General features: G+C 34.1%; 1 protein-coding gene across 1 annotated transcript in view; it reads right to left on the minus strand.

Annotated features, from left to right (window-relative positions):
* LOC119590627 (RNA-binding protein 34-like) overlaps positions 1–622 on the minus strand; it is a gene marked incomplete at its 5' end in the record, with an annotated part of 4,069 nt that extends 3,447 nt beyond the window's left edge. The window contains 2 exon segments of the mRNA XM_037939306.1: positions 12–96; positions 593–622. Of these exon segments, the coding sequence (XP_037795234.1) occupies positions 12–96; positions 593–622 (115 nt within the window).

A 622-nucleotide genomic window follows, 5' to 3' on the forward strand; every position in this document is an offset into this window, starting at 1 on the left:
CCTGTATTCTCGGCAGGATCTTGGCTGTCACTCGGCCTCTTTTTCTTGTTTTGGGCTTTTGCTTCTGGATTTCCAATCTGCATCTTATCACCATTCCTGAAATAGTTTTCCATATCATATAAGCCAGAAAGATATGTGAGCACATGATATCTTGGACAATTTGAGGCTATTGTAATACACTAAAGAAAGAAGGTAGACTAAATCAGTACAGAATAACCTAAGCGACAACCAAAAACCTAAACAACTATATATTGGATAAATTTCTTTGTTGAAAATGATTAACACTTTTATATCTGAATCTCCTAGTTACAATCTGCCAATATCACACACAAGGTGAACTTCTACTGATCATGAGAGTAAACATACTTATCACTACCAGCATTGCATATAATAATAGGGAAGGGCTTTTGAATTTATAGTGTACAAGGAATAATAAAATTCATTAAAGATTAAAACACCATACTTTGGTCAACACTGATTCAAGAAATCAAGTGTACATATCAACACCTTAAGGCCTAGTATGATGTCTGGAACCAATCAAAACTGGCATATAGCCAAGAATAAATAAACTCAAACTATTAGTTATACAAACCTCTCTTCATCTGCATCTTGATTTTCTTGC

This window comes from Penaeus monodon, chromosome 27 (assembly GCF_015228065.2).
Source record: "Penaeus monodon isolate SGIC_2016 chromosome 27, NSTDA_Pmon_1, whole genome shotgun sequence".
NCBI classification, from domain to species: Eukaryota; Metazoa; Arthropoda; class Malacostraca; order Decapoda; family Penaeidae; genus Penaeus; species Penaeus monodon.